We start from the raw sequence: 17,786 nt of genomic DNA on the forward strand, positions 1-17,786 counted from the left end.
ATAACACCTTCCGTATTGCGCCAGTGCCATGCTGGGCATGAATCAGTCCCCCTGTTAGGCAGGTTGTTGGTGGTATATATGCCTTTTATGAGAAATGTGTGTTAATAAGGCTTCTCACCAAGGCTTGGTGAGAAGAGGGCACTTACAAGTTCAGTTGGCAAACAGCTGGTTTTGGCTGTATCTTATTTTATTCTTTGTAGTGCTTATGTACTTCTTTGTAAAATATTTTCTGGTTTTTAATGATTGTAATTTACTTTTGCATTCTGTTTGTGTGTCATTGCTTCTGGTACCTGTAGTGTTGCCTATAGGCCAAGGTTAGCTTTAGTTAGGGAAACAGTCATTGGAATAGTGACAATTGAAGAGCTAGGAGATTTATAAAAAAGGTAGAAAATGCCATGGAAAGTATATAGCCAGCAGCTGAAGTATCTAATTTCTCCTCCTCCAGTGAATTGAAGCTGTTATGGATTATTGAGGACAGGGATTATCCATTCTCTGCTAAGCAGCTTACTGAAAATATCAAAGATGTAGGAGAAAACCTAGGTTCATTAACTTTCCTCTGTATATTGTGTGTTATTACCCTCTACCTTTTTTGCAATTGAAGGAGGAATTGCTGTGAAAGCCTCTAGCTCCTGGAGGAGGTCAGCACATGGAAACGTACTTCTTGCTTACCTTTCTTGCTTGATGTTTTGAAGTTTGTTTTCTTTCTTTCAGTGAACCCTTTGCACTGGTGTTAGATTAGCAGATTTATTTTCTCTTTTTCTCCTTGTTTTGCCAAGGAAATTGTTACTCATGCTGCATGACAGTAATATACAGGTGTCTTACTTTCTAGCCATTAGGAGTGGGGCTGAAGTTGGCTTCAACTGCATTTCCAGGGAACACTTCATGGGTAGCCACTTCCATGCAAAAATCAGGCTGCACGGATTTGCTTTGTAGATCCTGATGTGATTGACATTAAAAGTGGAGATAGAGCATGAGGGTCGTGTCTGTGTGACTTCTCATCACATGCAAGACCCTTGGCAGGGGCATGTGGTGTGTAGGAAGCACATCAAAGTGAAGCAGCGCAATCGCTGGTACACTTTGAAGTCTGCAAAAACTCGAGAGTATGAGAGGGCTACCCTGTTCCCTGGGTAGGTAATTTGTCTCCTGTAGAAGATGATGATGGCATTTGTTGGATGTCATGGCCAGTGTGGAATGAATGCATTGGTTTGGTTTGCTGTAAGGCAGGGTTGCTCTGTTTTCTGTGAAATCTGAACATGGCAGTTGGAAGAGGCGGAAATGTATTGGGCTGCCCAGCCCTGCACTGCAAAGCTGTTTTCTTGTGCAGTTTCCCACATGTTAGACATGTGTCCTTTGAGCAGAGGATGTGGAGCCAAGGTTTCCCATGTCTTGGTCCCAGTTGTACTGGTCCCAGAAGTCCCAGCTGCAACTTTGCTACCTAATCTGAGGAAAGTTCTCCCAAAACCTATGTATTTCCATGTCTAATTTAGGAGTTCTTTAATATTTTTTGGAGGGAGAAGAGTCCATCCTGGGGAACAGAGAATTGTGTTGCCTTTCTTTAGGTGTGTTGAGCCCTTATAGCTGCTGTCAACTCAGGTTCAAAGCTTCTGAAAATTAATCCCAAGTGTTCAGAGCCTAGTGGGAGTGCAGGCTTCTCTGCTTCTTCTTGGAAAATGGAGGTTTGGGACAAGTTGTTTAAATCTCTACCACAAGCATAATAGCAAAAGGTATGCGCTAGCATTTCTGTTTGTCCTTGCAAAGGTGTTCACAGGCCATTAGGAAGTCTCCAGTGAAGCTCCTTCAGAGGCATTGTAGCTCAGAATGCTTCAGTGCAGGCAAAGAGAGCTTGCACTCATCCACTGGAGGAACTTTTGAGCTATAAGATCTAAAGGAAGGAGAATATTCTAGAGTACTAACATAGTGGTGCAAAACCTAGTATGTTCAGAAGGGACTGGCCCTCTCCTCACCACCTGTTCCTGTGGGCAGCTTTCAAGCTGCCTCCCAGCCACTGTGTTGCACTAATACTGGTGTCCGTGGCCCACAGCAGCCGGCCAGGCCACCTGGACCTTCCGCTGTGGCAGGCACAATACAGGAATTTGCTGTTTGTTGCTCCTGACAAAGTAGCATTCCAGAGGGAGCTGGTGGTGGAGCCAAGGCTTGTCTACGTTCCAGGTCCCACAGCAAGCCTTTACATGGTGCTCAGAGGGGAATTTCTGCACCCTGCAGTTTGTGGTGGACAAAAAGCCACTTTTCAGCAGTGGCTGTTCTGAGGGTGACACCCAGTGGTGATATACAAGGGAAGCCACTTAACTGCAAGGGTTGGTCTAGAGCTGGCTGACTTCTGTGCAGATGAGCCAGTTGACTTTAACCAGCCTCCAGGACTTCCGATGGCTCTGCCTTTCCTTGGCTGCCCGGTAAGCAAGTTGCTCTGCTTTTGGTGGTAGTGGAGCAGGAGCACTAGCAAGAACATGAGGCGGGGAACTTCCACTTCTCAGCCGCGAAATGTTTGTGAGGGAGTTGGGAATGGTTATTAAACCAACTTATACTCCTTTCTTGAAGGTCTGATCTGCATCCTTCTGGATCCTTAGGAATGCATCCTTGGATGAGAGAAGAGGATGCATGTATGCATGGTGGGGAGATAGTAGTGAAGCTAAAGAAATTGCAAAAAGCATTGCAAATGGAGTAGAAACACATTAGAGGATGTTTTCAAAAACCCAAGGTGTTGGGAGGCAGAAACGCTATTAATTTCCAGTGGTGTTTCATGCTTCCTAACCCCTTCGGTGCTTTGGGAGCTCTTCTTCCTAAGTCCTTGGTTTTGAGCAGGAGTTACAACATATTCTTGAAAGATCTACTTAATGGTTCCTTTATTCTTGTTCTTCAATGGCCTTTCCCTCTTTTCCTTGTCCAGGGGCTGCAGTGAACCTGACTCTCGTGACACCAGAAAAGGCCATCAAACTGGCAGCCAATGACTTCTTCCGGCACCATCTCTCCAAGGACGGGTGAGTAGGGGGTGCAGACCTTTCATGTTCAACTTTAAAGATAAGTCTGGTGAGGCTTCAGGGCAAAGGTCATATGGGGTGTTGTGATGACTGAAATACGAGTGGACCTTGAACAGCTCAGCTGGTGCTAGGGATGTAATGTCATTTGGGCTAAGGATGTAATGTCTAAAATGGGACGTGAAAAGCACTCCACTGGACGACTGCTTTTTATTCAAGCTTCTAAAAATAGTCTCAGATCTAAGCCAAGGCTAGCAGGTCCAGAATTTGTAGGCAACATATTTGGGAGGAACCCACTGGCACTAATCACCGCTCAAGCAGCTGCTGGGAGGACCCTTATTTTCAGCATCCTATTGGATGCTGTTATGCTCTTTCTGGCTTGAACAGATGGCAAGTCAAGTTCTGTAGCCCCCAAACTTAGTGACCCTCTTGTCCTTTTGTAGCTTGAAAATAATTTTAGAGAGGTAGTGAATCTGAATTGACAAAGGGCACTTGCAGTGTTGCCCAGCAGCTGACCTTCAGCAAATGCTGAAGGAATAAAATTATCTGCTTAGCTTGCAAGTGGGGGTTAGTTCATATGAATTAAATGTGAAAATGTGAGTATATCCTGGTGTCATCTGGTATAGAGTAAATTGTCTACCTAGTAGCTTGTACAGTGCTGTGTTTGTATTTAGTGTGAGAATAATGTCGACAACTGATGTTTTAGTTTTTGCCTACCCTAAATCAAGGACTGTTCAGTCTCATGCTCTACCAGTGATGAGGGCCATGGGAAGCTGGGAGGAAGCAGAGGCAGGACACCTGACCCAAACTGGCCGAAGAGGTATTCCATACTACAGCACGTCCAGCCCAGTATATAAACTGGGGGGTGTTAGACAGGAGGGACTGATCACTGCTTGGTGGATTGGCTGGACATCAGTTATTTGTATTGTGTGTCACTTGTGTTTCATAGAATCCTAGAATAGGGTTGGAAAGGACCTTAAGATCATCTAGTTCCAACCCCCTGCCATGGGCGGGGACATCTCAAACTAAACCATTTCACCCAAGACTCCATCCAACCTGGCCTTGAACACTGCCAGGGGTGAAGTTTTCTGAGTTTTATTCCTCTTCCTCTTTTTTTCCTATCATTATTGTTACTTAGTGTTATTATTTCTGTTCTTACTATGTTTCACATTATTTCAATTATTGAATTGTTCTTACCTCAACCTGTGGGTTTTTGCTGCTTTTTGATTCTCCTCCCTATCCCACTGGTAGGTGAGCAAGTGGCTGTGTGGTACTTAGTTGTTGACTGGGTTTAAACCAGAACAGAGTAAAAGATGCTAGCTGAGGAGTTGAGAGGAGCCGGACCCTGAATATTTAGTGCTGTTTTCACCAAGGCATTTTCTTTGCAATTTGGAGAACGCTTGTGTCTCCCTTCAGACAGAGGCAGCTGGTGAAGGCCACTGTCTCCAGTCCTCAGTGACAGTAGTTAGAAAACAGCCTGCTTGGGATACGATCCTGACTCGCTGAAAATGCTAAGCTCTGCCACAATTACTTGGTTTAACAGCTTCCCATAACGTACCACATCAGTCTCGGCTGCTGGAGATCGGTGGCTGAACAACTTCAGTGGAGACTGTGGACTGACACAGGTTGGGGATCTAGTTTTTTCATGTACCTAATTTTTTTATTCTGCAGTCTTTTAAAGTAGCAGCTACCATATGTCTGTGTGACTCATCAGCTTGCAGCTGCTTGTGATTTTTCTGGCTCTTCAAATAATCTCTTTTCTGTGCTCTGCTCAGACAGTGAGAGGTAACAATGTCCTCATTGCTTCTCACTCCTTCCAAGTGGTGGATATGATCCCTGCAGCAGACAACATGGTAGGCCTTGGCATACTGCAGTAAACAGGAGCACAGATAGGTCCTCGCTACCACCTGTAACTTGAGAGCTTAGTAGATGGTACAGGGAAGACAAAAGGGTGCCAAGCTGCCTCTCCTTGTACCACCACTGAGAGAGTGGCCCATGAAAGAGATCAGACCAGCATGGCAATGTATTTGGTGTTCTGTGAGAACAATCACTTCTGTGATGTTTCAGCCATTAGAACGTGACGTGTCCTGCACCATGAGATGTCAGGACTTCCTCATGGGGCAAATGTGTGTGTCTGCCTCTCAGTGCGGAGGCAGGCTTTGAGCAAGTGTTTGGGTAAGTGGGATGCAGCTGTTGCCTCAAGCAGCTGAGGTCTTCACCCAGGTATCTTCCAGTTTGACTTCTGAATTCCTGGCTGATCCACACGTGATGTGGGTGATGTGCTACGCTCGATTCAGAATGAAGGGGAGAGAGAATTTTGGCAAGGCTAAGACACCCAGTTCTCCTAAAACATATGCACTGGTGGGACTGGCACTGCAGTGGCCTGGAGCAGGAACATGATACCACTCAGGTAGTCGGGAGCCTTTGTGTCTTGACACTAAGCATTCTTTAATCCTTTAGAGAAAAGAAAGGTTGTGCCACAGTTAGGTGACAAAAGCTATTCAGCATATGGAGTTAGAGTCACTCATCTTATTCATCTACTATGAGGGGCTTAGATGAATGAAATCTTGTCAGCTCTGCTCATGAGAATAGACAGCATGAGCTGGACAGAGAGGCAGAGCCTCTCTCTGGTACTGCTGTGATAGATGGTTTGAGGTGTTTCTAAGTAGAAATGTCATTCCAAGATGTGATGAGAAAGAAAATGCCTTGCAGGCTGGCTGTGGCTGGTATAGGCTATGAACCTTTGATCTAGGTAGAAGGTTTGGTGCATACTGTGACCTTGCTTAGTACATTGAGAACAGGGGCTGATGGAAAAGGCCGTGACATTACCAGTGAGGATAGGCGCCCTTAGAAACCAAAGGGCAGCTGCTTATTGTTGGATCCTTTTTCTCCATGCTAGGGAAATCCCAGGCCTGGAGATGGCGAATGCAACCTGCTGGAAGGGTTGTGCCTGGCCATGCTGCAGTCATTGCATGCTGCCTTTGGCAGTTCACAACATCTCCTATTGTTGCATGTGACAAATAGAAGTGATGGCGAGGGGCCATTTAATTGACTCATGAAGCTGTATCCCCCCTGAGGGTTTGCCTTGCTCTTGCCCTCTTTCCAAGCTGTTTGCAGTCTGCCAGTTTCTCCCTTGAGATGCTTCTGTCCCCTCCTCCCCAGTTGTCTTTGTAAGACAGGGCAGAATTAGCAGTGCTGGAATCCAGACTCCTCTCCTACACAGGGCAAAACTGGGTACATAACTGCTAGCACATCACAAGGCTGGACCACCTATTTCACAACTCCAGTCAAAGCCTAGGTATGAATAACAAAAGAGTGCAGGCTTAGAAAGGTGAAGGTTCAAGCTGCCTGGCGTGTCAATGTGGTTTAATTTCTGGATGTGTAATTGCAACAGTGAAGGTGTTATATGGTGCAAAGTGCAGCTGACGGAGTTAAGTCAATGTAAGGCTGGGGGCTTTTTTTTCATGCTGAGTTACCAAGATTTTGGTAGCTCCACAAATAGCTCCACCAAAGTGCTATTTGCACAAGCCAGACTACCTGCTATACATTCACAGTATGCTGTGCTCTTAGGCCAGCATCCCAAAGGATGCTCTGGTGCTTTTCTGACTCAGAGCTGCAGAAGTCTTCTAGACCTTCTGACATTGAATGCCTTTGATGCTAAGCTTCTAGCACTTGTCTTCCTTGAAATGTGTTGCATGCATTGGAGATCCTTGTCTGATAAAATGTGTATGTTCTATCAGTATTTGCTAATTAAAATATGCTGAGCATGTCTTCCATGTGCAAGTGGAAGGAGGACTACAGAGAGTGTGGCAAATCCAGCATAACCGAAAATAGCCTCAAGTTACACAACAACTTGTAGTGTGCATTTTTTTAATCCTTTTTAAAACTTAGAGTTGAAATGAACTTGCTTTTAAACTGTTAGGGGGAAAAAAAAGTAGCATAAAGTGTGTTTTCGAAAGGCCAGACTGAAAACAACATCTGTGGCGTAGGAAGCTCCTGGCTGCAAATTGCTGGAAAAGTATTTTGGGGATGTATCACAGCAGGTTTGTGCTAGACTCCCTTTTCCATGGCTATGCTCTCAGATGCTGCTAGAGGTAGAGTAGTGGGGCAGTAGGACCTCACATGGGACTTCGTGCCCTTTTGGTGCACCAATCCCTCTCAGTCTGGAGATGTGTATTCCTGCAGCTCTGTCCTCCCTTGGACCAGCTTGGAGGGACACTCCTACCCATACAATGCCTTTCTTCTCCTTTTGCTGCAGGAAGAATGCTCACAGGCTAGGGGACTGGATTTTCATAGGGAGTCACTAGGCCTAGATGAAGCACTTGGGTATAAAGCCAACAAAGCGGTTTAAATCAGTAGTACACCGGCATGCATTTCTTGATTTTTGGGTGCTCAGTGTGTGAGGCCTCTTTGATAGATGTAAGTATTGGCTACTTTCTATGTCCTCATTTGAATTTGGGTGTTAAACACTTAATAAAACCCAATCTCTTTAAAGTGTCCTACAAGATTTCATGATTATTTCCAAAGTGCGGGTGCCAGACAGTTGTTGTGTTTGGCATGTGTTCCAGGTTTTGTGGTCATTTTTCAGGTTCTTGGTTAAGTACTCTGCCTTGGCTGTGGAAAAAAGTGTCATGGCTTCTTATAAAAGCAATTCCTTCCTCATAAAAACTCTCAAGTGTCCCTGGATGAGTTTCCTGCTGCTCTTCTCCAAGGTGTGTTCTACCATTATATCTCCTGTCCTCTTCAGTTTTGACCTTCATTTTGTTTGCTATTCTGTAGTAAAGGCTGGAAATCTGCTGACTTAGCAGCTCAGGTTCCTAGGAAGACCAGCGTGGTTGTGTTAATGGTGTCTTTGCTGATGTCAGCAGATTTTCTTACATTGTTTCCCCTGCGTTGTAGCTTTTTTGCAGAGATGAGAAATTGCAAACTGTAATCCTGAGACAACGAAGGCACTTTTGCCATGCAGATGGGGAGACTGGAGCTTGTTCTCTATTGCCTTCACAGCTGACACATCTCCCCAGAGCTCCTTCCTTCATCTGCTCTTCTTTCAGGCTCTCTGAAAAAAACTCAGACCATCTCTTCTGTGGCATGTATTTAGGTAGCCACTGCACAGCCTGGTTGATCCTTGAGCTCAGACAGGCTATAAAGTGAGACCCTCTATAGGAAGGAGGGAGGATGCTGCTAGTCCTGGTGCTGAGCTACTGTGTCACCTTGCACACACTGTGCTTAGGTCTTTCTCTGGGCAGGAACCTTGTGGGCCAAGGCAGCCTCTCCGGTAATTACCCACTGGATGTCTGGGCACTTCTTAATGCAGATAACCTTCACCCACCCCACGGGGACTTTAGGTGGTGGAATCCAGCCCTTCCCCGAGAGAAAGAGCCACTTAAGAGCTGATAATCTCACTGTGCCTATTCAGGGATAGCTATTAGGGGTGTGGGGCTCTCTTATTTAGCACACAGGCTCAGGGAGTTACAGTGGGTTGAAGTTGTAGACATCAAAGGTCAGCCAGAAAGTAAATGCACTTTTAACTCTTAGTGTAGAGGGAGCTAGAGATGGGCTGTTTGATCACAGAATACACCCATGAGAGAAGCATTGCTCTTGTCTCCATTCCAGGCGCATGTCTTGGGACAAAACACAGCTTGTGTCCATTTTCAGCATGCCCCAGATGTGTTGCCCTGTCCATTGTTCACTTCCACAGACATTTGTATTGGAACAGAACACTTGGGATCTCCTGCCAGAGCAAACCTGATCTAATGGGTGCAGTCACAGGGTCACCTTCCTCTTGACTCGGTCCAAATGTGCGACACAGAGCAGCCAGAGGTAGGTTCTACTATACCTGGAGTAATGTCTGCCAGAACTCGTGGCATTACTTTTGAGGTGGATCTGTCCTACATTAGTGCTTTGTTTTGCTTGTCTGAGGCATTTTTTGCTGACAGGTTGCCCTCGTTTGAAGGACATCTCCTGTGTGTTGGTCCCCTAATCCATACCAAAGACCCACTATTTAAATTGTTTGAAAGCAGCTTACTCTCTCTGGTTTGAAACTTACAGGAAGCTTTCTACAATCTGTTGGGTTGACAGATGTTGTGGTTTTACCCAGCTGGCAGCTAAGCCTGATGCATCCCCTTGCCCACATCCCCCACACAGTGAGATGGGGAGAGAATCGAGTGAGACAACACGTGGGTTGAGATAAGACAGATATAATTACCTTTAATGGGTAAAGCAAGAGCTGCACACAAGCAAAGCAAACCAAGGAATTAATTTGCACTTCCCATTGGCAGGCAGGTATTCAGCCATCGCCAGGAAAGCAGGGCTTCATCACATGTAATGGTTACTTGAGAAGACAAACACCATCACTCTGGACATTTCCCCCTTCCCTATTCTTATGCTAATCATGACACCACATAGTCTGGCATATCCCTTTGGTCAGTTGGGGTCAGCTGTCCCAGCTGTGCCACCTCCCAACTTCTTGTGCACCCCCAGCCTACTTGCTGGTGGGGTGGGTGTGAGGAGCAGAAAAGCCTTAGCTCTGTGTAAGTAGTGCTCAGCAGTAACTGAAACTTCCCTGTATTATCAACATTTTTTTCAGCACAAATCCTAAATATCACCCCATAGTAGCTACTATGGGGAAAATTAACTCTATCCTAGCCAAAACCAGCACAAGAGACCAGAAGCAGAGGTAATTTTGTGAGTGAGGAAGCTGGGGACTAGCCTCTTGGGTAGCAGATAGAAACACACAGCTTTGTGTGGATGTTTCCTTAGGTCCGAGATTTCGTGTCTTTGGAAATCTTGTCATCCTTTTTCTAGAATGGCTGGTTTTGGTCCCTGTTCAAGCACAGTGAACTCATACACAGACAACATTTTTCAGAAACTCAAAAAAAAAATCCTGATTTAGTTCCATGTGACATCAATATTCCAATGCTTTCAGAAATCCTAACTTGGACTGATATGTTGCTCTTGAAAAACCTCTTGTAAGCCTATAGTTCTTGCTTTTTGACTTTATTATTTTTGAGCTGTAGTTTGAAATTCTTATTTAGATCAAGCGTGAATCTTCTACCCTTCCCCCTTGACATTGTTAATATGTCTCGAATTAATTACATGTTAGTTTAAAAAGTGGAACAACTGATTTCTGCCAGTGTGCAATTTGGGGCTGTTACGTGTATGTTGTATTTAACACCCTCTTGCTATGGTAAAAGATGGTTTCTGCATTTGTAGGGCGAGATCCTTGCTGTTGTTGCAGCTTTTGAAGCTAGTTGAGATGTGCCAGTTTTTAAACTACTGAGGATAAGACCTGTGGTGCCTTAAATATTTGAACCATTTTCAAACTCCTTTTATGTGCAGCCTGGTGATGTTTTGCGGAGGGAGTTTGACCCTTGTATGGCAATGCCTGACAAAAGATGAGCTTACTTTGGGCTATTTTTTTTTTTCTTGGGCTCCCTGCAGTTCCCCAGATATGCAAACCAAAAGCTGAAAGCCCTTATTCTAGATGTTTTTGATGTGCTTGTTTGACATCTCTAAAATATACCCATGCACATAAATCCTTTGCTGGGTCATGCTGGCATAGCTCAGTGGAGTTCAGTCAAGGCAGGCTGACTTTTGTTGGTTGGCACAATGATCCATGGATGAACACATAGGGCAAATCTTCCTGATCTTATGAACTGTGTATCAAAGCAGTTGCCCTGGGTGACAGCTAGGAGGTATGTACTCCAGGGATGCTCCAGAGCTCTTGCTAAAGTGGAGGTTGCCCTGCTGTGCTGTAGAGGGGGCCAGCAGCCAGCTGCTTTGGTCCTGGCCACCTCCAGGACCTCTGGATTTGCACACTCTGGTACTTGCATACCCTTCAGGAGAGATTGCTGCGTGCACTTCGGGGGCCCTGTGGATAACTCTGCAGGAGGGATTGTTCTTTGCAGCTTCTCATCTATGGGGGGGATTTGGAAAGGGGAGAATGTGAAATGTTTCTCCCTTCAGCATCACAGAAGAGCTCTATATTTAGTTGCTGGTAATCTCTGTTGTGGCTCTGTGCCTCTAATCCCCTGCTCCAATATCCTCCCTGGAGAAGATGAGAAGTGGAGAAATTGGTCTGGATGACGTGGTTGGGTCAGCAGGATTACAGCGCATCTCCCCTCCCTTTCCTATAGGGCTGGCATTGAAACTTCTCTGCTGGCCCACAGTGCCAGAGCTGTGCTCTGCATGCATATGACACCCCTGGTAAGAGAGTATGATGACTTGACTCTATTCCTTTGCAAAAGTAATATACCATTGTGGGACTGCTTTTGCCATAGTGTGGGACTTGCCTTGAGTAGGTTAAGATGAGGTATTGCTGCAGAAGGAGGGCTGGAGGGAGTAAAAATAGTACTTGCATTCAAAACAGAAAGAGGAGGCTGTTTCCCTCTGGCTGTGTGATCTATATATGCTGCTTTTTCCTCTCTTTTTAGAAAAGAGCAGGTCAGAGGCACTTCCTTTTTTTTTTTTTTTTTTTTTTTTTTTTTCTTTCTTCCTTAATTAAGTCAGTGTTTTCTGGTGCCGAGGGGTGAGATTTTTATTGTTTTTTTAAACAGCGTGAAAACACATCAGTTTCTAAAAATTGAGGCTTTCTGAGCATTTGCATCCTAAATTCCTCTCTTTAGTCTTAGCCAGGCTGTTCCATGGCTTTGGTATGGAGGGAGGTATGAAATGCTGCATTTTTTTTAGTCAAGAACATGTTGCTGATAATCCCTGCTCTCTAGCATAGAGGATGCGCAAAGCTGCAGTGATGGGGGTCCATCCCACCCCTCGTCCCTCATGCAGGACCAGTTTAATACGAAAGCTACTTTTGCAGGTTTGGGAAGGCTGATGAGGTAAAGAAGCTCCTAACCACAGGGTAACTGCCTCCCTGAGTCTCATCTTTGCTGTTTATTTATTGTGCTTTTGTCAAAGAACTCCCAAGCAGCAACTCAAAATATTTTCCCTTCTTGCCATGTGGTTTGTTTGTTTGTTTGTGGGGATGTTGACAGTGTTTAGAAGGCACAGCTGGCAGAAGGAAAGCTGCTTATTCCCCCTAATTCTCAGGTCCTCTGCTGCCCTCTGAAGTGATACCCTTTCTAAAGGCTGTGTCCTGACCAAGGGCAACGCTGCACTGGAAGAGAGCTGCAGTTCTCTTGCTGGGCAGGGAGAGGGTTGTGCGCTCCCATCTGGGGCTGTTCTGGCTGGGCTTGTAGATTTTTCTCAATGTTCTGTTTCTGGGGTGTCGTGGTTCAAGCCCAGCCCGTAACTTGGAACTGTGGAGCCGCTCGCTCACTCCCCCCCTTCTTTCTCCCCCTGCTCCTAGAGGGATGGAGGGGAGAATCGGAGGAATGTAACTCCCACAGGTTGAGATAAGAGCAGTCCAGTAACTAAAGTATAATACAAACCACTACTGCTACCACCAATAATAATAATGATAAGGGAAATAACAAGGGGAGAGGACACAACCGCTCACCACCTGCCGACCGATACCCAGCCCGACCCGAGCAGCGATCTGGGCCTTCCGGGTGACTCCCCCCAGTTTCTATACTGGGCATGATGTGCTGTGGTATGGAATACCCCTTTGGCCAGTTTGGGTCAGGTGTCCTGCCTCTGCTTCCTCCCAGCTTCCCCTCCTCTCGGCAGAGCATGAGACTGAGAAAGTCCTTGGTCAGAGTAAACATTACTTAGCAACAACTAAAAACATCAGCGTTACCAGCATTGTTCCCAGGCTGAAAGTCAAAAACACAGCACTGCACCAGCTACTAAGAAGGAGAAAAAATGACTGAACCCAGGACATGGGGCAAAAATGGGTCTCTTCTTCCAGACCAGGTGATGCGGGCAGTGATTCCAAGCCTGGGCTATGCTGAGCTGTCAAGCCTAGAAGGTTCTTCTGTCCCCCGAGCTGCCTCTCCTGTAACCCCCAGGGTCAGAGATGTGCCCGAGCCCCTGCTCCCAGCTGCCCTAGTACTACTCCAGGCTTCCTCCTCCAATTGACTCTTTCTCTCTTTTCTTGGGGCAGGAAGAAGCTGACACTGCTGAGGGAGATGCTGGCGGGGTGCGGCGCAGGTACCTGCCAGGTGATTGTCACCACTCCCATGGAGATGCTCAAAATCCAGCTGCAGGATGCAGGGCGAATTGGTATGTGGGCTTCTCTTCCCTGGGTGCTGAGCAGCTTTGGGAAAAGGGCTGGGACTGGGCTGTCAAGGCAGAGGGAGAGGGAATGAGTGGAGAAAACCCTTTTCCTTCCACCTGCTGTCGAAGTCAAAGGTATCTCAGGTTGTAGCAGAAGTTTCTCCTCCTCTTCCCAGCTCACTTTCCCCCACCCTTTGCTCATCTGGCTTTGCAGAAGCCCTTACACTTATAAAAGGTGATGATTTATTTTTTTTCTCAAAACAATAGCCTTGGCAAGTGAAACGTAAATACTGAGGTGGATGGAAAGAGACAGGAGAGATGACTGGGTGGTCAGCATGCAAATGATTGAAACTTGTTAGTTACTGTGCACCCAAGAAGGGATTAGCATCTTCCACTGCTTTTTCTGTGGCAGTTCCTCCATCTCCATGTTTTCTGATGTCTATTCTCTCTTCTGCCTCCTTGTAGCACCTCCCTAACAGCTTCCCAAAGGGATGTGTCCTTTCCAAATTACTTGTCTCCCCTCTTACTCTCTTTTTTACTTTTTTTTCTTCCTGACAAAAGCAGCAGCTGTCTCAGCTGAAAGAGTAAATAAAATTCTCCCAGCGCACTGGATTTGGAAGAGGTTTGGGGTTGGGCTGTGGGCTGGAGCTGGCAGCCAGAGGCAGGAGGGAGTATGAGCCTTTTTGCTGAAACTGTGGGGCATTTCTGGTGAGAACCGAGATGAGACTGGGGGTCTCTGGAGCAAAGGGCTGTTTGCTGTTGCCTTTCCAGAGGTCAGCTGGGTTGGGTATTGCCTTGTTCCCCAGGAGCCCCTGTGTGACACCATCAGATACCATGTTTGTGGCCCTTCCTGGAAAATGGGCCAATTTGTCCTTTCGTATCTCTTTGATGTGGCATTACTGAATCATCAGATTTATTTTTTTCTGTCTTCGCTGTTTTTAATGCAGACCTTGTCCTCTTTGTGTGCATTATTTTAAAATGTTCGAAGGAATTAAGCTGTGGTTTCAGGGTTCAGAAGAGGTTTTTGCTGCTGTGAACAGCCTGTTCCCTATGTGGCAAGAGACCTGTGGTGTGCTGGTGGCAGCCAGAGGAATGCCTGCAGATTGATGTGCTCTCCATCTTCTGGCCAAAGAGCAGAAATGCATCAGTTTGAAAAGGCTGGGAAAACCAGGTTGAGCTTATAAATGTGGCTGAGGAACTCCCAGGTTAATGAGTGCTTTCAAGGGAAGGAAGCAGAGAACAAAACTGTTGAACCTCTCTTGTTTATGAATATCTTTAGTTTGTCCTACTGCGGGCTCGGGGACATAGTTGGAAGCCGGTACTGTCCTCTGCCTGCTCATGGCATTTCCTTTTCTCTGCACTGTGGAGGTTGTGTGTGACAGGCTGCTCCTGCTTAGGTAAAACCAGTCAGCAGGATAGTGCAGCAGACAGCGTTGTGTGGCAGCAGCTAGCTCCCACACTGGGACAAGCTGAGGGAGATGGGCAGAGTGGGAGCAAAAGTTCTCAGGACACCTGGCTGGCCTCAGTCTGCATGCTTTGAGGCACCGTAAGATCTGCCTCTTCCTCCTCATCCCATGGCACTGGGCAGAAAGAGACTGCTGTTGAGCATCTTGCAGACCACTTCTCTCTCTGCTCCTCCCCAGCGGCACAGAAGAAGCTGATGGCAGCACAGGCCCAGCTCTCCCCTTCCTCTGCGGCGAGGGTGGCAGAGCCAGTGGTGGAAACACGCACCACAGCAACGCAGATAACAAGGGAGCTGCTGCGGAGCAAAGGCATTGCAGGACTCTACAAGGGCCTGGGAGCCACGCTGCTAAGGTAGGATGGCATGGGCTCGAGTGCAGCAGTGTTCCCAGTCTTGAACCTAAAGCACCAGCCAGCGAGGGGAGGAGCCTGCAAAGGGGGTGTGGGTTTGATTTGTTTTGGTTTCCATGTGCAGGTTTTGCACATTAAAGAAGGGAAGGTCAGGGAAGTGAGGAAGGCTGCATTTTTGTTCCATGAAGATTTAATTCTGCTGCTTTCTGTGGAAGGTTTTATTTTGTTCCCACATGGCCCATATTTTAATACGGTAGAGAAGTCTTTGTGAGCTATCAAAGCAGAACTGTCAGTCTGAGTCTCCAGAGTGCAAAACGGGTTCTGGCCCATAGAGTATGTGGACGTAAGGATCGGTGTCTGCTCTGACACTCTTTACCCTTTCACAGAGTGACTCTCCTCTTAACAAAGGCAGAGCTAAAGCAGTGCTCAGTGGGATGAGGCAGGATGCAATCCTCTTGGTATTAACAGAAATGGACAAACAATTGACTTCTGAATATGCTATGGTCTTCAGTTTGAGTGTTGAAAAATCAGGGGGAGGCCACCGACTCAGCAGGGCTGTGTCCCTCCCATGGGCCTGTTGGTTTTTTTGCAGTCAGTTTTGCCCCTGCTGGGTTTTGGCTCCTGTCTGCATTGCAGTTGCAGAGCTGGGTTGTCTGAATTGCACTTGTGGCTGTGCTGCCAATGCATGATGCTTGCAGCCCTTCCTTCGGTGCTTAGTTTGTTGATGTCCCACTCTGACTTTGCTCATCCTTATTCTTTTTCCCCTTCTTCACTCCTCAACACAGGGATGTCCCGTTTTCCATTGTTTACTTCCCAATGTTTGCAAACCTGAACAAGCTGGGACAGAAAGACCCCAATGTCAAGGCTCCATTCTACGTGTCCTTCCTCTCCGGATGTGTGGCTGGCAGTGCAGCTGCGGTGGCTGTCAACCCTTGTGATGGTGAGTCCTGAGTAGCTGTGCTGGTGATCTGGTGCCAGGTCACAGGAGACAGAAGCAGACTAGGTGAGGAGCAGGGTGATTGTACCAGTCTCTTAGCAGCATGAGCACACAGGGAGGTGCAGATGGGGACCTCTGCTGTCTGAGCTGCCTCCAGCTAAGATGGTGGTTTCTTCAGCTGAGCTATACCTTTGGCCACAGCTTACACAGGTTTGTAGTACTCACTAGGTAAGTCAGGAAGAGTGTGTCCTCCATTTCAGTCATTCTTCACAGGAATGGCTGTGAACATGCCCCTGAAAAGGCACATTTCCATGTGGAGTGATAGTATGCAAATAAGAGTCATGGACAACCAGGTCAGATCTGTGGCCTTTTCTCCTGCTCCACAGAATTTACCTTAAGATGCCACCTTGGTTTCTCTGCTGTGAAAAACACCAGAAAGTAAGTCCTCGCTCTGCAACATTGCACGCACTCCAAGGTGTGAAGAAATGTAAGAGCAGCATCATATATTTTAAATACTTCTTGAGAAGGAGATGAGTATTTGAAAATCAGTTCCCACTTTGCAGAAGGATATCTGAATTTGGAAGTGTTTAAAGCTTAATTCAGCCTTGGAAATCTTGGTCACAGTGAGAGGAGGCAGTTGGGGGTTTGGTAGCTGTGTTTTTCTTTTATCAGTTTGTAAAGGAATTACTTGGTTTCCCTTGGTTTTGCTGATGAATGTATGAAAATGGTCTGTGGTTTTGGTGATTTAGTTTTGACTGTGTTTCAAAGACATTACTCTCAGGGTGGCACTTGCCTGCTGAAGAGCCTGCTACATTCCCAGTGCTCACCCCTGTCTCTGTCCTCTTTTTCCCCAGTGATCAAAACACGGCTGCAGTCCTTGCAGAGGGGTGTGAATGAGGACACCTACTCAGGAATCCTGGACTGCACCAAGTAAGCCTCCTTGTGAAGCAGGCCACTACATCAGATGTATGGCATCTGCCGCTGCCTCCTGCCAGGCAGGCAATGCAGCTTCTAGACCCTCAACCAGCAGCTTCTCTGTTTTGGGTTCCCTCTGAACCTGTGTTTTTATCTATCTATATGGATAGATATATGATAGTTACATGACCAGATATGTACTGTTCATATGTACTTTTCCTATTTTGAGCAAGGTAAATATAGCATTTATATTTCAGTGCTTCTATCCAAACCCCAACAGTCTTAACAGTGAGATTTTATTTCTGCAAAGGGAGGCAAGTAGTTGTCTCTCCTAAGGCCTTGTTGCCTGACAATCCTACAGCATTAAGTCTTGTATTCCTCCTGGGACCACTCTGAACAGCAGCTGCAGGAGCACTGTCTGAATGGGCTGTCCCCAGCTGCACTCTCCTCTGACCCTTTGCAAAACTGTGGTCTGGCTGCTTCAAAACATGAAGGGAGTTTCAAAACACAAGTGCTCCATACAGCTTCTCTGTGTTGCTGCTGTTGTCAGAGTCTCTTGCCATCTGCATGTGTCCCATGTTGAGGGTTGGAGCTGGCCCCCCCCTTTTAAACACAGGGACCTTTAGATGCAAGCATGGGGTTTTCTTAGCTGTACATCCAGACCCAGGCAGACACTCCTGCTCCTGGCTGGATGCAGGGATGGGGCATGTTCCTGCACAGTCTTTTGCAGAGCACTTGGGGATGGTGGGTGATCTGCTGTGGAGGCAGTGCCGGGTGACAGTGCTTGCCTGGGTTCAGTCTCTGGAGGGAGGCAAAAATGTCAGGGCATAGTCAGAAGTTCTCCTGGTGTGGTGGGGTGGACACTCACCTGTGTGTGCCATTTCTCTCCAGGAAGATCTGGCAGAAGGAAGGGCCCATGGCCTTCTTGAAAGGGGCATACTGCCGAGCCCTGGTCATTGCTCCTCTTTTCGGCATTGCACAAGTTGTCTACTTCATCGGCATCGCGGAATTCCTGC

General features: G+C 46.7%; 1 protein-coding gene across 1 annotated transcript in view; it reads left to right on the forward strand.

Annotated features, from left to right (window-relative positions):
* The window catches only part of SLC25A22 (solute carrier family 25 (mitochondrial carrier: glutamate), member 22), a gene marked incomplete at its 5' end in the record, with an annotated part of 25,128 nt that overhangs the window by 2,933 nt on the left and 4,409 nt on the right, over positions 1-17,786 (forward strand). Inside the window, 6 exons of the mRNA XM_010019966.1 lie at positions 2,906-2,996; positions 12,994-13,112; positions 14,750-14,921; positions 15,704-15,858; positions 16,710-16,785; positions 17,662-17,786. Of these exons, the coding sequence (XP_010018268.1) occupies positions 2,906-2,996; positions 12,994-13,112; positions 14,750-14,921; positions 15,704-15,858; positions 16,710-16,785; positions 17,662-17,786 (738 nt within the window). The remainder of the gene's footprint in view (positions 1-2,905; positions 2,997-12,993; positions 13,113-14,749; positions 14,922-15,703; positions 15,859-16,709; positions 16,786-17,661) is intronic.

This window comes from Nestor notabilis, unplaced genomic scaffold (genome assembly GCF_000696875.1).
Source record: "Nestor notabilis isolate BGI_N333 unplaced genomic scaffold, ASM69687v1 scaffold9928, whole genome shotgun sequence".
Taxonomy (NCBI): domain Eukaryota; kingdom Metazoa; phylum Chordata; class Aves; order Psittaciformes; family Psittacidae; genus Nestor; species Nestor notabilis.